Source organism: Melanerpes formicivorus, unplaced genomic scaffold (assembly GCF_026170545.1).
Source record: "Melanerpes formicivorus ecotype bairdi unplaced genomic scaffold, bMelFor1.0.p_v2 SCAF_3, whole genome shotgun sequence".
Classification (NCBI taxonomy): domain Eukaryota; kingdom Metazoa; phylum Chordata; class Aves; order Piciformes; family Picidae; genus Melanerpes; species Melanerpes formicivorus.
In genome coordinates this window covers 14,322,662-14,338,159 of record NW_027142355.1, presented here as the reverse complement: position 1 = coordinate 14,338,159, position 15,498 = coordinate 14,322,662, and the positions used below count along the sequence as shown (strand labels likewise).

At 44.4% G+C, this 15,498-nt stretch overlaps 2 protein-coding genes across 3 annotated transcripts in view; one reads left to right on the top strand and one right to left on the bottom strand.

Moving 5' to 3' along the window:
* Positions 1–15,498, bottom strand: part of CCDC146 (coiled-coil domain containing 146) — a 105,984-nt gene that overhangs the window by 13,633 nt on the left and 76,853 nt on the right. Inside the window, exon 21 of one of the 2 annotated variants that reach the window (XR_010990946.1) lies at positions 6,340–6,619. The exons of the other annotated variant lie outside the window; for it this stretch is intronic. The gene's annotated coding sequence lies outside the window, so the exon portion shown is untranslated. Of the gene's footprint in view, positions 1–6,339; positions 6,620–15,498 lie in introns of those variants that run through there. 2 annotated transcript variants of the gene reach the window in all.
* Positions 1–15,498, top strand: part of GSAP (gamma-secretase activating protein) — a 43,439-nt gene that overhangs the window by 20,008 nt on the left and 7,933 nt on the right. Inside the window, exons 16-24 of the mRNA XM_068167378.1 lie at positions 882–1,099; positions 1,378–1,447; positions 2,124–2,206; positions 2,802–2,855; positions 9,212–9,337; positions 9,715–9,770; positions 10,197–10,228; positions 10,957–11,018; positions 14,004–14,099. Of these exons, the coding sequence (XP_068023479.1) occupies positions 882–1,099; positions 1,378–1,447; positions 2,124–2,206; positions 2,802–2,855; positions 9,212–9,337; positions 9,715–9,770; positions 10,197–10,228; positions 10,957–11,018; positions 14,004–14,099 (797 nt within the window). The remainder of the gene's footprint in view (positions 1–881; positions 1,100–1,377; positions 1,448–2,123; positions 2,207–2,801; positions 2,856–9,211; positions 9,338–9,714; positions 9,771–10,196; positions 10,229–10,956; positions 11,019–14,003; positions 14,100–15,498) is intronic.

Genomic DNA, 15,498 nt, shown 5'->3' with positions numbered 1-15,498 from the left:
TTTCCTTCCTCCAATTGAGTTGCTCTGAATGTGTGTGTTCGGAGGGTGTGGGGAGAGGAAATCTGTGTTTCCTTCACCTGATCAGGCTGATGCAATTTGATTTAGAGTCTCATCTGAGAGACATGTTGTTTCATTCCCAACAAACATGTTTATGGGAAGCAGGTTATTTTTGGAAGTGGGGGGCCTTTGTTTGGAACCAGAAATTTGTTGTTCTGATTGGCTGAAGGAGAGGTAAGTAGTGGGAGCTGGTGCAGGGGCAGCATCACAGAAAGCTAATACCTGTTGTATATCCATAGTGGACTAGTATTCTGCTAGAGAAGAGTGGAAAGCATCACTGTGGTACAGTGGGACTGATTTCTGTGATGCAAAGGGTCTGGAATTCTACTATATAGAAGTGTGGCAGTGAACTTTAGCGTTAGCATAAATAAAGTGGGTTTGAACTGATACTTCAACCAGTAGGCACAGAGCAGATTCTTCCTGTTCTGGCCTTTGACTTTGATGACAGGAGTTCCATCAGTACAAGTCTGTGTCATGAGTCTGCGTGTGCGTGGCTCTGATTTGTACTAATATGCTTTTGGATGCTAATTCTAGCAGTGAATCTCCACTACTAGCCTTGTGCCCTTCTCTAGTCAGTCCTGTGACAGCATTGTGAGCCTCCAATCTGTGCACCTCTGCTTCAGCAGTAGGGAAGGCGATCAGTGAGCGTGAACTGTGCTCCTCATTTACAGCCTTTACACAGATAGCATCATTCCTTCTCTTCAGCGTGGGACCAGGGCAGGCAGTACAAGAGGCAAACTGTTTCTTACTGCTGAGTACCTGCAAGTCTTAGCAGTCAAATTTTATGTTCTTAGTGCTTTTTGTTCTCAAACCATGTTCCTCAGGTGAGGATGCAAGAATTGACGTGTTACAGAACTGCTGCATTCGCTCCCTGCTCACATCAGCAGTGCTGGATTGCCAGGCGGGGAGGATGTATGCAGTGAGCATCAGTGCCAGCGCCTTGCTGAGCTTCCTGCAGGGCAGCCAACGAGACAGCCAGAGGTTGGCAGCTCTGCACTGTGCCCTGCTCTACTTCCGACTCCCAGAAGACTTGGAAATGCAGGTGGGAAAAGAATGTCCTCTAAGTTTTTTCAGCGGCTGACATAAATCAGGGTCAGAGCCTGAATGATATCAATCAAGGATTCACAGAATCGTAGAAATTCACCTTTAAGGGTCATCTGGTCCACCCCCATGCTGTAAGCAGGGACATCTTTAATTAGATTAGGTACTAATTTGGAGTCCTAATTGCCATGTGCCTTTTGGCAGTGCTTATCATTTGAGCTGCCCAAACCACTTTACTGCAGAGAGAGATGACAAAGTCCCCTGTTCTCATTTTGACAGATTATTTGGTGGCTTTCTGAGAACCTGTCAACGTGTCATTCATTTGACCCTATTCAAGAATTTATCATAGGTAGGTATTTCTTTCCCTGCATATTGAATTCCTGCATGCCCTAACTGTGACTTCAGAGGAAGCCATTATGTCACAAACTGACTCTCTTCTTTCCAAACACTTTGGTTACAATTTATGTTAACTGACCTGCATCCTCTAGTGACAGTAGCAGAAGTTTAAGAGATCGATAGATCTCTCAAAATCAGATTGGCAGTAAAATGTTTCAAATGCATTTGTCTAGTGAGACAAATAGATTTATTGGTGTGTTAGGTCACTGAAGAGCAAATTCTCTATCTGGCTCCTGTCTCGGACGTTTACAATGTAAATAAATGAGATTGGAGCAGAGGACCAAATCTCTGTTTTTCATAAGAATTTGGCACATCATGATATTCTCCTCTAAGAGCTGATTCCTCAGCCGAACCAGTGCATGTCCTGTGTCCTGAGCTGTTGTACAAAGGACCCCTGCAGTGCTGAGCTGTAGCCAAGCAGCTGACCCAGCCCTGCAGCCATCTGGACTTCTCTTCCTCCTTTTGTGCACAGAATGAGACCAGTTCCATCATAGAGGAAGCTGCTTCAGAGACAGCAGCAGGATTTGTCCCTAAAAAAGTTCCTACATAGGAACTGATTCTGGAGTCTTCTCTTGTTAAGAGGTAGTTTATACAATCTTATCCTTACAAATCTTTTTGCATTGCATTAGCTTCTCTCTACTGCAGAATGTGTGCAGAAACTCACAACCTGGATAAACTTTTGCCCTACACATCCCTGCTTGACTGGATTGGGGTAAGATGAAAGCTTGTTCTTTAATAGCTAGAGTGAGGTGGTTTATTCTCCCTTAGTACAGCCTCACATTTTCATAGGCATGCTCCAAATTCATGGGCTTTATCCCCATTTTATTTTGTCAAGTCTTAAGCTTAGTGGAGGTTTCCATGAGTCTTATTTTTTATTAACAAAAGCTTTTATAAAACAAGAACAGGTACTATAACGAAATGCGTGATTAAAGATCTGTTTTCATAATGAGGTATTTATTGCTTATCATATTATGTTTATAATGAATACAGACTGAATAGCCAGAAAAGTCATGCAGTTATTTCCAAGACAAATGGTAACAGTTAAGATTTATGAATAAATTTGCAGAATTGAAATAATTTCAGAGCCAGTAGCTTATTTCAGTTTCTCTGATCTGACAGTGTTCTAAAATTCAGATGAATGAGAGAAACATCTTCTGTATTGTTCTTGGGCAAAACTGCATGTACAGGTTTGGCTAGCCAGCTAGTTTCACAAAGGAAACTGGTTATGAAGATTCACTGAAATCCCCAAAGAGGCTCATGCTTTTTGTGACATGATTCATATTATTATAATTTGTCTGTGTTTCCAGAGCATCCCTGGAGTAACATGTACAACAGACATTATCTCTCTACCTGTCTTAGAGGTAAGTTCCAGTATAAACTCTCATTCATATTTACAGATTAGGAGCTTTTTCCCCTCCCGGTGTGTGTAGGTTGGGTGGGTGCTAAATAGCAATGAAAAAATGTCCCCCACAGCCTTATCCAAAAAGAGGAGTGAGCAGAAAATTGTGCTGTTTGAAGTGGTTTATGCATTTACTAGAATACCTGACTAGTTCAAATAGCTACGTCAAAGATGGATTTTTTTCTCCCCTTTCTGAAGAGACTTCTATTCAACAGGCAAACTCCTCCAAGACTTATTTCTAGCTAGATTTGATTTGATACTCAGTTATCTCTGAAGTTCCTTCCAACCCCTAACTTTCTGTGATTTGTGCAGCTTCATTAGCTGGAGATAAACTTGGCACCATGTGTAGGATTTCTACCAATGTCTACATATCCCACTTTGAGTGGTATTTCATTGTGCTGCCGCTGGTACCAGTGGCTCACAACCCTCTCGCTTTGTTTTGTCCAGAGCATCCTGTGATTACACTGATGCCAGGGTTTTGGCTAGCTCAGTCTAGACACATTCCTGCAGAGCCTGGAGAGGTGGTGGAGCTGGCTGGGAAGAGCACATGCTGTTGGGTAGGAAATTGTGCATTCTGTTGAACACAACAAAATGATTCTTCCCATCTGCCATCCTGCTCCCTCAGCTCCAGTTTAGACAAATACTTGAAACTTGCCTGAGTGCTCCCATACCAAATGGAAAGAGGCTTTTAAGAAGCAGCTTGTTGTGGAGGACTCATGGGAAGAGTCAGAATTTGGATGCAACAGTACCAGCAACACATTTGTAGATTCTGGATACGTGATGATGTTGTTTCATGTGGTGCTTTAAAGAACCAAGCCTCTCTTTCCTCCCTGGTGCTTGTAGCTAGCTCAAAGCTTCACACAAAGTCTTTTAGAATCAGTGGAGTTACTCTCTGCTCACTTACTCCACAACAGTACATCGTAGCTGTGCTGTGACAGATGCATATGACTGCTGTCAGGGAACCATGCTTCACATTGTTTGCTTGGGAAGGCTGTCCTGAGAGTTGGGACACCTGGGAAAATCAGATCTTGAGAAAATTTGTTGCTAGATAATCCCTGTAATTCACTGAGGTCCAAGTTAGTAGACCTTTGCTTTGTCTGAGATGGAATTTCAAGTGCTTGGGGGCAAATGCCTTCAGCAGCTATACTTCCTGATTGTGGAACTCATTTCCTATTTCTGTCTGAAACCTAAACAGATTGAGGAGGTCAGAGCTGAGCTAAAGACAAATATTTCATGCTACTTCTGTCTGCAAATTACTCTTGAATAAGGACAAAGATGGTAGCACAGGGAAAGGTTTAGTGCTTTGACTGCTTTGTGCTGCTCCAGTGGCACAAAACCACCATGGCTTGACTTCCTGTGGTGCAGTTGTAGGTGTTTCAGTTGGTGTTTGTCATTGGCATCACAAGTCAGATCATAGTGACAAATCTGGTCCTGCAAGTAGGATTTCTTTTGCAAAGACTTTGACATTTTTTGATAGACAATGTTTCACAGAAACAATGGTGAATTGTTGCTTTGAGAAGCTTTTTAGACTTCTCAAGGCTATGAATTGTTGATGGCCTTTGGGAGGGCTACATACATGTTAAAAAATGGTCCTAGGTAGGTCACAGGTGTATTTTTATAACCAAATTTCTCTTCAGTAAGAGATGCTGAGTCTGTGAGGAACAACAGTCAGTCCAGTTGTCAAAAAGCTTTACATAAGGATTGCAATTAATAAGATTCTGATTTGTGTTCTTTTTTAAACATAGAAACCATACTTGAAGGTGTGCACACAGGCTTGATGAGAAGGGGAGAAGGAAGGTGCAGAAGGAAGAAGGGAAGAAAATAGGAGGGGGTCCGGGAGAAGAATGAAACTATGTAGCGTAAGCAGCTGTCAGAGATCAGTGCAAGAAAAGGCAGGCTCTGCCTCATGCTGTGCTGAGCCACTGGGGTGAGGAATGATTTAAGGAGTAGCTGCTTGTGTAGCTAGGTAGTTAGTTACACAGCTTTATGAATATCTTCACTGCTAGGGACACATAGCACTACAGAACCCTGGGAGAGGACATAAACCTCTTAAAGGTCATTGTCACTTTCCATCCTTTCAGAGGGGCAATAGCAGACAGCTCTCTTTGTCTTAACTTACACCTGGTACTTAGGAAAGGTTTTCTGGGAGTTTTTCCACTGACTGCAGTCTTCTAAATGGTAACGAAATGGCTTTTAGGTCTTCATGCTTACTTATTCCTGATTCTCCAGAAGTGTTTGCAAAATAACCACCACCGAAGGTGAAGAAGCCTTCTCTTCCTAGGCCTTGCCCTGATGATGCTCAGGAAATAACAGGTTTAATTAAATGAATCCTTTCTTTTAGACTTCTGACTTTTCAGTGATACCTAATACAGTGCAGGTTTTCAGTGGTGTCTGCTTTTAATTCTGCAGTTTCTACTTCCTGTTACAGTTTTAGGCTCCCCAGTTCAAGAGGGACAGGGATATGCTGGAGAGAGTCCAACGGAGATGATTAAGGGACTGGAGCATGTGCCCTGTGAGGAGAGACTGAGAGAGCTGGGGCTGTGTAGTCTAGAGAAGAGAAGACTGAGGGGGGATTTGATAATTGTTTATAAATATCTGAGGGCTGGGTGTCAAGAGGGTGGGGACAGGCTCTTCTCAGTTGCACCCTGTGACAGGGCTAGAGGTAATGGATATAAACTACAGCACAGGATGTTCCATCTCAACATGAGGGGGAACTTCTTCGCTGTGAGGGTCACAGAGCACTGGAACAGGCTGCCCAGGGAGGTTGTGGAGTCTCCTCTGGAGACTTTCAAGACTGTGTGTTCCTGTGTGACCTGTGCTAGATTCTCTGGCCCTGCTCAGGCAGGGGTGTGTTTTGATTGGGATTAAATTAACAAAGTGGGAATTATATAGTTAACTTTATTTTGGGGTGGGGTTATTGGGAAAATAATGTATAAAACTAATTAAATTATTTACAGATGCTCTTCAGTCCTGAATTCTACCAGGATGCTTCTGGGCAACTGAAGTACAAGTTAGAGAATTCAGAAAATGGAAAGGCTAAGCCACAGAATAGCTTTACTCCACTTACAAAATCAGAGGCAAGCCTGAACCTTAGGGAAAGAATGAGAATGCCAGTTGTACTCAGGAGGATGGAGCAGGAATTTGGAGATAGTCCCTCGGTCACTCTTCAGTGGCAGGCTCCAGAACTGCAAGTTTATAATCCAGTGTGTGGATAACACGACACAAATCCAAAGGAAAAGGGAGTTGCCAAAATCAAAGTGTCCTTAGACACAACTGCCATGAGGGAAAACTCCTGCAGCAGCACTGTCTGAGCAGTGCAAGGGAAGTCACAGTTTGACGGCAGGCAGGGTCACTCCAGCAGCAGGCAGGGAGCAGGACCCCAAGGTAGGTAGGTCCCGGGAGAAGCCAGGTCTGAGTGCTGATCACTCCAATTTTGCCACAAATCCAGAGTGAGAGCAGAGCGAGTCCAGAATGTTCGCCAAAACTCATGCAAAAATGAGACCCAAAATGAGAGCACAGGCTGCTTTCTGGTTGCTCTATTTAAGATTTTCCTAGACAACATGTCCAGTGCCAACATATACTTTGGTGCAAAGAACCCGGCCAATCAGTTCCAAATCCCAGTGTGGGCTACCCGCAAGGGTGAATCCATGTGAGTGACCTCTGCCCCGGTGGGAAGAATGGGTGCCTTTTACCTGTCCCCAGGGGGCAGGGAAGGCAATTTCACACCTGTAAGAGAAGTAATAGAGTTAACCAGGTTAGAAAAGACCTTTGAGATCATTGAGTCCAACCTATCATCCAACACTATCTAATTAACTAAACCATGGCACCAAGTGCCTCATCCAGTCTCTTCCTAAACACCTCCAGTGATGGTGACTCCACCACCTCCCTGGGCAGCCCATTCCAGTGGCCAATCACTCTTTCTGTGAAGAACTTCTTCCTAACATCCAGCCTAAACCTCCCCTAGCGCAGCTTGAGACTGTGTCCTCTTGTTCTGGTGCTGGTTGCCTGGGAGAAGAGACCAACCCCCACCTGGCTACAGCTTCCTTTCAGGTAGTTGTAGACAGCAATAAGGTTTCCCCTGAGCCTCCTCTTCTCCAGGCTAAGCAACCCCAGCTCCCTCAGCCTCTCCTCACAGGGCTTGTGCTCCAAACCCCTCACCAGCTTTGTTGCCCTTCTCTGGACACGTTCCAGCAACTCAACTTCTCCCAGGCAACCAGTACCAGAACAAGAGGACACAGTCTCAGGCTGTGCCAGGGGAGGTTTAGGCTGGAGGTTAGGAGGAAGTTTTACACAGAGAGAGTGATTGCCCATTGGAATGGGCTGCCCAAGGAGGTGGTGGAGTCACCATCACTGGAGGTGTTCAGGAGGAGACTTGATAGGGTGCTTGGTTGCGTGGTTTAGTTGATTAGGTGGTGTTGGATGATAGGTTGGACACGATGATCCTGAAGGTCTCTTCCAACCTGGTTTATTCTATTCTATTTTTTTATTCTATTCTAACATCCTTCTTAAAATGAGTGGCCCAGAACTGGACACAGTACTCAGGTGTGGCCTAACCAGTGCTGATCTCCCTGCTCCTGCTAGCCACACTGTTCCTGATACAGGCCAGGATGCCATTGGTCTTCTTGGCTACCTTGCACTGCTGGCTCATGTTCAGCCTACTATCAACCAGTACCCCCAGGTCCCTCTCTGCCTGGCCACTCTCCAGCTACTCTGACCCCAGCCTGTAGCACTGCACAGGGTTGTTGTGGCCATTGTGTCTTCCCTCATTCAAACCTCCACCGATGGAGGTGGGGGAAGGGGGGTTTGGAGCACCCCGTAACAGGGGGTTGGACTCGATGACCTTCAGAGGTCCCTTCCAACTCCTAACATCCTGTGAATACATGGCACAAACTTGCAGTCTTGCTTCCCCCCTGCCACACACTAAACAAAATCCTGTGGCCTGAGTGCATTTCTGCAGCAGTGGTGGTGTTGCAGTTGCATCAACTGCTCACTAGATGCTACTCTTATGCTATACTCTTGATATTCCTCTTCATTTCTGATGAGTAGCATCTAGGGAACATGCTGCAGGAGTAGATTGCAGATCTTGCTTGTTAGCTCCAGCAGGCTGAACATGTGGTGCCATATGCAGTCCTAATGTCCAGCTGCTAAATATAACTAACATGAAGCAAAAAAGAGCTTGATTTTTTTTTTTTTTCCTCTGCTGCCACTACAACAATAAAGTGAAAGCACTGGCAGTGAGAGGGAACTGGCTGGCAGGATTGAGTCTTTGAAATGTGTTTTCCTTGGCAAATTGTAGTTTATAGTAGGAATTGATTTTTCAAGGCTTCTGAGAAGTTCTTCTGAAATTATCACTGTAGAAAAGTAGGGGAGAGAGAGCAAAATCCAACATGCTAACACAAGACAGAGGAATAGTGTGAACTCAGCTTCTTTTCCTTCAGCTGTCACTGCTGTGATGCCTGTGCTGGGAGACAAATGTGTATGAAGAGGGGCAGAACAGCTAGTACCACCTCTTGCTTTTGGAAACTGCAAAGAAGAATATCCTGAATCTTTTGCCTTCCTCAGCAGTGATCACATCGCTCTCTTTTGTAAACAGCACCTTCAGATCTTTACAGCCAGTCCAAGAGAAACCAGTGCATGTGTGTTTGGGTTTTCCTCTCCTGCCTATTCACAGCTGAGTTGAAATTAATTACAGCATTACAGTCAAAGGCTTGAGAATTGCTATGGAAATATTTGGGGCTTCTTTCTTTGTTGGGCTGAGGCAGTGTTGCTTGAGGTTGGCAAATGGGTGTTTGCAATCTAAGTATTAATGCAGCTTGAAAATGGTGGCAGTCTGCAGCTGCCAGGGTCACGGTAGTATTCCTTTATTTGGAACTACTTAGAAACCTGGAATGGGATTTCTTTGACCAACTGTAAATATTTAGAGCCAGGTCAATTGCCTGATGCTCCTGCAGTCAGTGGAAGTCTGAGACCATATGGACAGTGTAGGCTGTGAGGCAGTTCTTCCCAGCCCATCCCAAATGTGTGAAAGAGGTCAGAGGAATTCTGACCTACTTATTTCTTCCCAGTGACTTAAAAAGATTCTAAGATGACAAAGTGCATTACAGGCACCAAATCCTGACCTCAGGTTTAAGCTAAGCGATATCCCTGGTGTCAAATCAAAGACATGAAAGTACTGAAGTAAAAAAAAAAAAGTGTAGTTGCTGTGGACTTTTTTCACTTGGGTTGCTATGAATTGCTATGCCAGTTATCACTTAGTGGGAGAGTGATTAAGTATTTGAGTGCAGCCTGTGTTCATGCTTGCCCTGCAATACTTTGCAGTTCCAAAACTCTAGAGGCTTCTGGGAGAAACTCAACTCAAACCTGGAGAGCGTGAAGTACTCAGAGCCGCACTTGCACTACCACAGTAACCTGCTGAGGAGGCAATGGCGCAGCCTTTCTGAGGAGGTAAATATGCAGGCTTTAAACAGTCTCCAGAGCTGCTTTAAGGTGGGTGTTTTAAAGCCAAACAAAGAGGAATTTGCTTTATTTTGAGGATAAGGAAATGGGCGTATGCTTATGAGAAGTGGAAGAAGCAAGTCTTACTCTGTTAAAAGAATGCAGGAAACTAACCAAATGCAGAGCTTGCAGGTGCCTGGATTGTGGTGTAGGTCAGATGTGTGTCAGTGGGTGTGAGCAGGGGTGGTTGGGTTGAATCCCTACTACGTGTTATTGCCATTCAGAGGGAAAACAAGCTTAATTTCTTACCTGCATTTTATTAGAGTATATTTTAATTGGTCTTCTGCTTTTATTCATGTGGGGATATTTGTCTGCTCACAAACCAGAGAGAAGAGAGAAGCAGCACAGCTTACTTGAGGAATATTTTTGAAAATGCCCAAAAGTAGGTACTGCATTCTGTTTTATTTATTCCTTTTTGTTTGGTTCAAGCATATTGAATGATTTACTGTGTAATTTAAACAGTTGAAGAGGTATCTGATTGGATATCTTGCTTTAAAGAAGATGATCCAGCTGAAAATCAGTTGTTGGAATTCTTGTCATCGCTATGGCACGATCTGAAATACACAGGCCTCTAGAGCTAGGGAAGTTATGGCAGGTGGGAAGTTGTGCAACCTAGGCAGAATTTTATTAGTGCTATTTACATATTTACTAAATGTAGTCACATGCACAGGTCTTGGATTTCTTTAGCTGTCTTTGCAAGATCAAAGGGTCATGTGAACTTTAAGGTTGGTGTGAAAGTGTGTAGAGTATTCCATATGAAACAAGCTGGCCTTGTTGTTGTGTTTGTGTTTTTCTCTCCAAACCCCAGGGTGCTTTCTCATCTGGACACTTGGGACTCTGGTAAGTAAAACTTCTCTTGATATAGGCCCCAGGTGTAAGGCTTATTAGAATATTTTGATCTAACTGTTGTTTGCTGAAGATAAATTGCTGTGTGTGTTTTTAGAACTGAAGAGTTTGAGGGATTAAGATGAGCAGTTACTAAGTTAGATGAGAACTTTGGTAGTCATGGTAGGATCATACACTGACTATGACACCCTTGAAAATAAAGTTCTTACTTCTTACTGGATTTAACAACATAAACACTAAGCCTTTGTCTGCCAAAAGGTTTCTTCAGAGTTTTTCTCCTGGAGCAGAGTATGAGTGATACCATGTTAACTGCTGACTGCTGAGTCTTGTCCACTTAAGGCTGCCCTTGCAACTCTAGAACTTGTGTACAGCTGGTTGAGCTTGTTGGTTTGTGAATGACAAGATCTAAACAGTATATGCTGAACACCACATTATGGTAACCATTACTTAAAGAGTAAGACAGATGAAGTGTAAGGTGGTGACAGGCATCTGTGTTCCTCTGGGTTCAGCACTGGAGAGAGAAGACAGAGATCCAGGGCTGGTTTCCATTCCTCATTTCTCTCTTATGCAGTCCTCCATTCTTTGCTCTTTTAATGTTGTAGGTGAGTAGGTCAAACCACAATTGTCTGTGCACCTTTCTGAGCACTGGTGAAGCTGGCTGAAGTCTGGTGGTGGTTTTACAGGGGCATGTACTTGACTGATTGTTGCTGTGTTTATTTCAGAGGAAAGGCTGGCACCTCTCTTCCAAGAGGAGGATTACCAGCAGCAGCTGCTGATGGGACTGGTATGTGCTTTTGTCACCTTGTGCACTAGGGGACGCACAGCCTCAGCAAATGTAAAGCGTAATCTTACAAACCTCAGTGCTGAGTGGAAGCTCACTCGGGTACCATGGGACAACGATGGTGTTTCCACAGGTTCAGATTTCCTAGGTCAATGTTTTCTTCCCCATGCAACTTTTCTTTGGCTAGGAACTGTTACTCCATCCCTCTGGAGTTCATCTTGATCCATCAGTTATTTTTGGACTACTCTACATCTTTTCGACATGTATAAGTGAATTTACCACCCACTGCTTTGCTCAAGGAGATCACAAGTTGTCTTGCTCTGCAATTTAACACCTTTTTACTCTCTTCCTCCTTCTACCTCACTTCCAGGATTACCATGGCTGTTGTGAGACCCCTTCTTTGCACTCTTTTCACTGATGATTTCTGGGTAATAAATCCTATCTCAAATCCCTACCTGTCTACCCTCTGTCTAAATACACATATTTATCTCTTTTCTCTTACTATTACAACCAAATAAAGCTCTTCAGTGTATACTGGGATGTCTCAGCACTTTGTCGGTGAGCGGCACATCAACACTGTCCTGTCTGTCCAGCCTCAGGCAAGTTCTCATTCTCTGCACTCTTGCCCCCTTGTTTCCAAGTTCTGACTCTCATTCTTTGAACTTTCTCTGCATTGATTTCCTGCACTTCATTCAGACAGATCCAAAAAGCAGGTCACTACTGTCCCTTGTCTCTGTTCCCTAGCACCTACTGCTGTCCTGACACAGTGAGATTAACCCACTTGTAAACTCCTTGAGACAGATTTTTATTTGCCTCAGTTTTAGTCCGAGCTTTGAAACAAATAATGCTTCATGATAATCCTCAGCAAAGACCTGACATGGAGTTGAATTGGAATCTGAAGCTATATGAGATCAGAATATTTCAGAAAGGAGAGGATACGAAGTGACATGGGCTGTGTGATGACAAGTACCTGATTTTAAAGACTTTGCAATTAATCTTCAACCTGAACCTGAAGTTGTTGTTCATCACTCAGGTTCTCCAGTTCTTGGCTACTACCTGTGGTGAAGGCACATTATGCCCAGAATTAAGCCCCAGATACTGAAACTTGTCCCAGCCTGTGTGGACACATCCCCCTCCTTTCCTGAGGGGAACAAAGGCCAAGTGGTCAGCGAGGCAGCATAAACAACTGCATGCACCCATCGCAGGGATGCTCGTGCCAATACCAAGTGTGGGCATAATTCTAGCTTCACGCTTTCTATAGGCTGAAGCTGGTTGTTTACGAGAGTGCCCACTGGCAAAATCTGGCCTTGAGAAATTTGTAAGTATTACCCCAACTTGTAAACAAGTTGCCCTCTTTGTCCTCTTTCTCTTTGCTCAACCTACCAAGCTCTCTGCCTTTGCTATTAAGCCATTGCTAGTAAGTCTTCTCACTCCCACGTGCAAGCACGCTAGTGACCTCTGCAAGATGAGGAGAAGCCAGAATCCGGGCAGGCCCATCAAGCCTCAGCCCAAGAGTCTCCGGAGGAGGGACCCTCGCTGAAAGCCTGAGATGCCACAGCGTTGTATTGCCAGCCCCACCGGTCAGAAGAGCCCACAGTGTCTTCAAGAGGACTGGACCCCCGAGGGTAAGACTGCCCAGTTGATAGGGAAGGCGCTAGCTGAGTCCGGCAGTCCACAGTCTGCTACAGCCTTAAGTAGCAGACTAACGAGCTGCACAACCCTGTGTGCTAGCTTGGAAAGCAGGACCAACATGCCTGCATGACCCCACCGTTGCGAGAAAGAAGAGGAGCCGCCACTTCACAGCTCCGTGCCCTGTGAACCCCAGGGAAACCCAGAGCACCGTCCGTGCCTGTGCTCCAAAGCCGGGATCACTCCAACAGGGTCCTGCCCGCTCCTTCGAGCCAAGCAAATGGGAAGCCACCGCTCCACACAGCCGTGCCTCTTCCCCGGGGCCGTCTTCACTGGCCTGGAAGGTCGTTATTGCAGGGCTGACCCGGTCCAGGGACCAGCCCTACCGGCCCTGCCAGGCTGACCCCGCAAGACTGCTCCCTGCCATGCAGAGGGAGCCGCCTGAGTCCTGCGAAGGGAGCCTGCTTACCGGCTAGCCTACGTTCTGCCCCCTCTCCGCTGCCGCGGGAGGGAGAAGCTTGCCCCCACTGTCACCGTCTGGACCAGCCCAGGAGCCTGCCCCAGTGACACCAGCCTGCTGCAGCCTAGCACCTAACCTTGCTACAAACAAAGGACGCAGCGTACCTTCCACATGCTTTCCGCTCACTTTCCGTTCAAAGCACCCGCGCCTAGCAGCATAAGATTTCCAGTTCAAGCCTCTGACACATTGTGATACTCTGTATATAGTTAAGCAGCTGCCAGCATCCTGTCGAGTTGCTGCCTGGTGGACAAGCGGCAGAATTGCACCCTTTGTGCCATTAATAGAAATTAATTCTATAAATATTCTAATTGGGTCCAAATTGTAAATACTACACCACTTATGGGATGTACTTCACAATCAGGCACTAGAATCTGTATATAAAATAGTGATTAATCGGTTATAACTATTAAAATTATTAAAATTATTAATATAATATTCATAAATTAATAACATTGTCATCACACTACCACAAACTGTACTTGTGCTAGTTCTCTCTGTTGTAAAATCCCTCAGCTTTATTTGTGTGAGCAGTGTTCCTACTGAAATCCTCTTTAACCCTGTTGACTGAGGTGTAAGAACTGCAAGCTTTTTCTCTTCAGTGTCTCTTAAAGGTCAGTTTAGCTTTCATTTTGCTGAATTTGCACCAGGTGAAGATGTTCACATCTGCTTTAGAACTTGGCAAGATTGCAGGGTGGCCTAGAATCTTGCTCTGAGCTGGAGCTTTGTGACATGGAAACGTTTTGTTGGGCTAATGCCTATTGATCAGGTCCTATGGCAGCAGGGAACTGTCTGTTTGAAGATGCCTGGAGACACTGAACTGTTGGCTTTTTGTTTTCTAGATGGTTGCTCAGCTAAAGGATCACCTTATGAGACATCTCCAGTATGTTGGAAAAAAGAAGATCGACCAAATAGTTTTGGATTACGTTGCAAACCTGGTTAGTTTGATTTCATAGTTGCTGTTGTGGGCAAGCATGCATTTGTTGTAGGGTAGGATCTTGGCTATGTGTTGTGTGTATCCTGCATGTTTCTAGTGGGGAGAGATTGTTTATTAAGATGATTAACCATACTTGGCTGCTTAATAGTGTTTAATTGAGAAGAAGTAATAATGCTTCATGTTAACCAGACTTGTTTTGGTCACTAGGAATACAGAAGAAACAGTTCCCCTTATAGCTTGTACACATGTGATCTGCTCCCAGAAGTGAGAACATGAACTCATCCTGAAAGTTGAAGGAATAATGTTTATATCAGTTTTGTTTCCTGTAGAATACATTGCTGCATGTATTGAATGATCAAAGTGCCATCAAACAAACTCCCCTCAGGGCTGTTTTCTATAGGTGGGAATCTCTTTGTTGAGGCTGCTGTTGCCTGCATCTTTTCAGCAGTCCTGGTTGCTCTGTCATTGTCAGAGTGTTCTCTGAACTGCTAAAGCTTCCACTGAGGTTAGTGACTCACTCTGTAGCCTGACAAGTTGTTTCACTGTTAATCAGCATCTGTATCACCTCTGTATCTTTATAGGAAACAAAGAAAATATAGTGGCTAACCACAATAGGAGCAGTACAGCACGAATCAAAGCTTTGAACCTGAAAACAATGCTGAAAAAAAGCTTAAGTGAAATGTTTGTCCTTTCAGTTCTTTCCCAGTTATCATTTGTTCACTCTTGGCTAGGGTGGTAAGTTTGAAAACATCTGTACAGCCTTGATCTGCAAGACTAAATCACTATAGACTAAGTCTTGTGATCCGCACAAGTGTCAACTATTTCCAGCAGCAAATTCTCAAGGTTTTTTGTTGTTTGCTTTGTTGTTTTTAAGTTCACTAAAAGAAAGAATTCACTCAACTCCATTTACAGACTTCTTGCTCTTAGAAACAAAGAGAATATGTATCTGAAAGTTGCTTCTGCCCTCTGGCTGGCACATCTGTGAAAAACTCTAGAATCTGTTAGTCTTGGGTTTTCCCTCGTTCTAATCAGAAGCTCCTAAATTTTTCTGTATTCTAAATGTTTGGAATTTCTTCAGGGGAATGAAGTGTTCTGATTCTGACACCAGTTTTCCATGGCAGCATCAGCATGTAGCTGAGCTACCAAAGCTGATGAAACAGCAAGAGACTTGAAATTGCTTGTCTATTTTCAAGAGATACTTTTTATTACGTTTAGAAGCGAAGTTGTGGCTGAGGATAGGGCTCCTTGGTGTGTAGTCATCAGCTGTAGCTTAGCTGAAGTGGGATTAGAAAGGACATGCAGCATTGACAGTTTCTCAAAGCAGAGGAGTGGCTGGTTGCTGTCAGAGAACTGTGTGTGTTTGTGCACAGAGAAGTGACATGAGGAAGTGGGAATGAAAT